Source organism: Amaranthus tricolor, chromosome 4 (genome assembly GCF_026212465.1).
Source record: "Amaranthus tricolor cultivar Red isolate AtriRed21 chromosome 4, ASM2621246v1, whole genome shotgun sequence".
NCBI classification, from domain to species: domain Eukaryota; kingdom Viridiplantae; phylum Streptophyta; class Magnoliopsida; order Caryophyllales; family Amaranthaceae; genus Amaranthus; species Amaranthus tricolor.
Window position 1 is genome coordinate 16898307 of NC_080050.1, and position 6000 is coordinate 16904306.

At 38.4% G+C, this 6000-nt stretch overlaps 1 protein-coding gene across 1 annotated transcript; it reads right to left on the reverse strand.

Moving 5' to 3' along the window:
- Window positions 1–1061: 1061 nt before the first annotated feature.
- LOC130810793 (uncharacterized) lies at window positions 1062–4383 on the reverse strand. The gene is made up of 4 exons (XM_057676919.1): window positions 3734–4383; window positions 3164–3592; window positions 2767–2891; window positions 1062–1225 (listed from the first exon to the last, which is right to left on the reverse strand). The coding sequence occupies exons 1-4, from the start codon at window positions 4381–4383 to the stop codon at window positions 1062–1064; spliced, it is 1368 nt and encodes a 455-aa protein (XP_057532902.1).
- Window positions 4384–6000: the final 1617 nt, after the last annotated feature.

Genomic DNA, 6000 nt, shown 5'->3' on the forward strand with positions numbered 1-6000 from the left:
AAGATTAAGATTAAGAAATTTGAGCCTGTTATAACTCTTTCCCCCTTTAGATAGTTTCATCCCGAAACTAAGACTTACCAAAAAGGTTAGGATAACGCTCTCTCATGTCGACCTCTTTTTCCCAAGTCGCCTCTTCAACCCTGTGGTTTAAGCACAAAACCTTGATCAATGGAATCCTCGAATTTCTCAACTCTTTTACTCGGGTATCTAAGATCCTGATTGGTCGTTCCTCATACACCAAAGACTCCTCAATCAAAAGCGGCTCGTGAGCTAGAACATGAGACGGATCATGAACATACTTCCTCAACTGTGAAACATGGAACACATTATGAACTTTTGCTAAACTTGGAGGTAAAGCTAACTCATAAGAAACTTCCCTGACTCTCTTCAAGATCTAAAAAGGTCCAATAAATTTCGGACTCAACTTTCCTCGAACTCCAAAACGCTGGACACCCCTCGTAGGTAAAACCTTTAGGAAAACCTTGTCGCCAACCTCAAATTGCAACATCTTTCGACGATTATCAACATAACTCTTTTGTCGGCTCTATGCTGCTCTCATGTTCTGTTGAACAATCTTCAGAACATCAATGGATTCTTGATTCACATCTGGACCTTCGGGAATGGTCCTATCCATCAAATCCCAACACAAAGGTACTCAGCACTTCCTTCCATAAAGAGCTTCATACGGTGCTATCCTAATACTAGATTGGAAACTGTTGTTGTAGGAAAAATCCACCATCGGTAATTTATCTGCCTAAGAACCTTCAAAGTCCAACACACAACATCTCAAAAGATCCTCTAAAGTCTAAATAGTTCTCTCAGTTTGACCATCAGTCGCAGGATGAAAAGCAATACTTAAGCACAACTTACTCCCAAAAGCTTCCAACTTTTCCCAAAACCTCGATAAAAACTTCGGATCCCTATCCGAAACAATAGTCCTTGACAATCTCTCGGACATAGGCATCTTCTAATTGCTTGGCCCCCCAAGTATTCTTCATCGGCACAAATCTAGCGACCTTGGTCAATCTGTCAACAATGACCCAAATAACATCATTCCCTCGCTAGGTCCTTGGTAGCCCTACCACAAAGTCCATAGAAATCGAGTCCCACTTCCAATCTGGGACAGGCAACAGTTGAAGCAACCCTGAACTCTTTTGTCTCTCAAACTTTACCCTCAGGCAGACTAGGCACTTAGACACAAAATCAGAGATGTCTTTCCTTAGACCTTTCCACCAAAATATCTCTCTTATCTCTTCAATCATCTTATCTCGACCTGGATGCAAATGAAATAAACTTTGATGACCTTCCTTCAGAATCTCATTCTTTAATTCAAATTGATTTGGAACACACAATCTACCGTTCATCCTCAACTCTCCTCTTTCTCCTAACTCAAAAGCATCAGTCTCATTTTCCTCAACTTTATGGATCAACTCAACAATCTCTGGATCCTCAAGTTGTGCCTCAATTATACGATCAAACAAAGTGGGTTGTATAGTCATTACTCCCAAATAATGACCAACCTCGTGTCGACTACAAATCTCTAATCCCAAACTCTGCATCTCACGATACAACTCCCATGGTACAGACATAATGGCATTCGCAGACACTCTCGGTCTCCTACTCAATGCATCAGCTACCTTATTTGCTTTTCCAGGGTGGTACACAATTTCAAGATCATAATCCTTAATAACCTCAAGCCACCGCCTTTGGCGCATTTTCAATTCCTTTTGGTTGAAGATATACCTCAAATTTTGATGATCAGTGTAGATCTTACACGGTAACCCATACAAATAATGTCTCCACAACTTCAAAGCAAACATCACTACAGCAAGTTCAATGTCATGCATGGGGTAATTTACCTCATGTGGCCTTAACTGCCTCGATGCATAAGCTATGACATTTCCTTCTTGCATAAGTACACATCCTAAACCTTCGAATGAAGCATCACAATAGACCTCGAATGGCTTGCTACAATCAGGCATTGCTAAAACAGGGGCGATAGTAAGTCTTTTCTTTAATTCCTCGAAAGCAATTGTGTGCCTCTCATTCCACTGAAATCGTATCCCTTTCTTCAACAGCTTAAACATGGGACAAGCAACTTTAGAAAAGTTTTCAACATATTTCCTATAGTACCCAGCTAATCCCAAAAAGCTCCGAACTTCAGTCACATTTCTAGGAATCGGCCAGTCCGTTATTGCTTTAATCTTTTTAGGATCTACAGAAATTCTACCCTTAGACACCATATGACCTAGAAAAGAAATTTCCTCAAGCCAAAACTCACACTTACTAAACTTCCCATACAATTTCTCTTTTCTCAAAAGCTCCAGAATCATTCTCAAGTATTCTTCATGTTCTTCCATACTCCTTGAATATACCAAAATATCATCGATAAAAACAACCATGAATTTATCCAAATAAGGACAAAGATACCTCTGCATCAAATCCATAAATGCTGCAGGTGCATTTGTCAACCCAAATGGCATCACCAAAAACTCATAATGTCCTTATCGGGTCCTAAATACTGTTTTAGAACATCCTCCTTGGCTATCCTCAATTGATGATATCCAGACCTTAAATCAATCTTCGAGAACACCTGAGTGCCTCTTAGCTGATCAAACAAATCATCTATCCTGGGCAAAGGGTAACGATTCTTAATGGTGATCTTATTAATCTCCTTATAATCAATACACAATCTCATCGTTCCATCCTTCTTCTTCACAAACAGAACAGGGGCTCTCTAGGGTGACACACTAGGTCGGATAAAACCTTTCTCCAATAACTCATCCAATTGCTTTTTCAAATCGGCTAACTCAGCTGGAGCGAAACGCTTCGGAGTCTTTGAGATAGGGGTAGCATCAGGAATTAGATCAATATGAAAATTAACCTCTCTCCTTGGAGGTAAACCAGGTAGATCCATAGGGAAAACATCAGGGTAATCACAAACAATTGGGGTTCCTCAAGACTTAACTTGATTTTCTCCTCACTACTAGCATTTAAACACAAATATTCCTTATCTCCATGTTTAATCATCTCAATGGCTTGAACTGCAGAAATGGTCTGAATGGGAAACACATAATTCTTCCTAATCAAACATTCTCCACCTGGAGCCTTAACCCGAACGATCTTCTCTTTACACAAAATCTCCGCATGATGACATCCCAACCAGTCCATTCCCAAAATAATATCATATGTACCCAACTCAAACACTATTAAATCGGAAGGTAGATGGTTGTCCGAAATCTCAAGAGGGAAATTAAGAACGATACGGAAACATAGAAATGGTGAACCGTCAGGTAATAGAATTTGGAGATTATATTTTTGAGGTTCAAGAGAGATAGAGGATTTCTGAAGGAAAGAAGTAGAGATAAAAGATCGGTCAGCTCCTGAATCAAAAAGAATATGAGCCAAAGAATCTCCAACGACAAAGTGACCAGAAATGACCTTACCCTCAAACGCCTGATGAAGATTGTCTACATGGTTGCTAATAGCGTGCAAACCCGTAGTCCTCCTAGCTGCAATACTCTGAACATTTCCCGAAGAACTAAGAGCTCCATAATTACCAATACTACTAGCTCCCAACTGGATCCCTTCTCTGCAGTTAGTGGAAACATGACCCTCCTTTTTACATTTGAAGCAGATGATCTTCCCAGTGCATGAACGACCTCGGTGATCCTTACCACATAAGCGACACTTCCAAACTGTGATTCTTGTTGAAGTTGTTGGTTGGAACGACTTGCGATCCCAATTGGTCGGCCTCTTGTTCCTGTTGTTGTTGCCTCCACCAAATTTTCTTTTGTTGGTGTTGTCCTCCTTGTCAAGCATCCTCTCATACTCAAGCGCTCGGTCGTAGAGATCTCGGAAGTCATAATACTTTTCGATCCCCTTTTGGATCTTAAGATTAAGACCCTCAAAGAAGCGAGATGCACGAACACTTTCTTTGCTTACGATGTCAGAAGCAAATCGAGACAGCTCACTGAAATTACAACTGTACTCAATCACGGTCATAAGACCTTGACGAAGATGTAAGAACTCATTCTCCTTTTTCCGTTGGAGTGATGGTGGATAGAATTGTTGACGAAGAGTTATAAGGAAATCATCCCAAAAGGTATCAGTCATAGTGGCCTTGACAGAACACCACCATAACTCTGCTGGACCAAATAGGTAGAAGAAAGCCAGCTTTACTTTTAGGTGCGCTGGACAGTTAATGACCTCTAAAAGTTTCTCCATCTCTGCGAGCCAATTCTCGAAGCGAACTGGATCAGCTTCTCCGTCGTATTGCGGCGGACGATGATATGCCATATTCTTAAAGTATTTCCCGTCGTCATTGGCCTCTTGAGCTTGATTCTCCATGAAGGTGATCAGTCGCTCATTTGTCCTTTCCATCCGAGCTAGTTGTGCTTTAACTTTCACATTAACTTAATTAATCTGGCACGTAATTTTACACATAGTCACATAAGCACATAGAAAACATATAGAATTTTTAGGAAGACTTGTGTTGAAAATCATTTGAAATTCTTTATTTTATTTTATTTTTTTTAAGTCGGCTATCGAGCCTTTCCATGGAACTAAAATTCAAAGATTCGAGTAACTTTAGCTTTGATACCACGTGTAGCAGGAGCGGCACTCTCGATACATAATTAACATTAATAATTATACTTAACATAAATAATGCGGAAGATTAAGATTAAGAAATTTGTGCCTGTTACACTTCACCACCCGGTGAATGTTCTATTTGTTGAGTAAAATGTTTGGAAACAGGAAATGATGAATTATTTTCAAAAGATTGTTGAAAAGGTGGATACATTGGTCTAGGTTGAGAACCAAACCATTGTAAAGCAGCTTAAAATTGAGGATTATTGATGATATTTGGATCAAAAGGGGGTGTATTTGAGTTATTTTGAGGGTCTGGGTAGTATGGAAAGTTGATATTTCTTCCATAATTCGGATTATTTGGATCCATAATTAAAGATATGATAATGTGAATGAAATTATCAACAAGAAAATGAGTTTAGATGGGTAGTATGGAAGAGAGAGAGAAAACCAAAAAATTAAAGTGTGTGAAATATAGGCAAATTTAGGTTCATTTTATAGAGAAAAAATCGCATACAGTGGATCATCAACCTGCGCCGTGCCACCTCATCACCGGCCAGTACCGAACCACTGCTCACCAGGCCACTCAGGCTTGTCGACCTGACCTCGCCGTGTCAGCAAATCTGGTCGTGAGTGGCTCCTTACTCGACCATTACACAACTAATGAAGAGAAGAAGAGGATATGAAGAAATTTGCAATGAAAAAAAGATTGAAGGATTGTATGCTTGAGCTACACCCCACCAAATAAAACCTTATTGAACTTAATTTAAACTATACGTAATAGAATTTGTTATTAGTTGTGGAATTCTAGTTGTTAAAAGATTGATATTGTTGGTTCAAAGTGAGTAATGATGATTGAGATTATTGTCAATTTGATTCCAATTTTTGTTTTATTGGGGAAGTTTGAGAAAAATAAAAAAAAAATTAGTTCAATTGTTCATGACATGATTTATTGTATACTGAAGTATACAATAGGATTTTGAATTTATTCTTAAACACAAATAGATTCGTTAAGTGTTGTTAGCTTTAGAATTGATATGAATTGAAGTATAGAAGTCTTTTGCTATTGTTAGTTAATTGAAAGGTCATGTGATATTCAAATTATTCTAAGAATGAATATCGAATAAATGTGATTAATACCGAATTTTTTTTGGGGATCGAAAGGATGAAACTGAATTGGAATTGGAATTTGTAATTAATAATGTTAAGTTTGATTAGAACATAAATATGACTTTGATTATGAATAGGTACTTTGGATTAGATTGGTTCAAGAATGAGAATATGGATTTGAATTGGTATTGATGAGTGGTATGAAAGGAGAATACGAAAATAAGTTTCAATAGAAAAGTGGCTTCGAGAAATCAGTGATGGACTCAATAAGTTAAATTTGTTAGGGTATTCAAGTTGAAT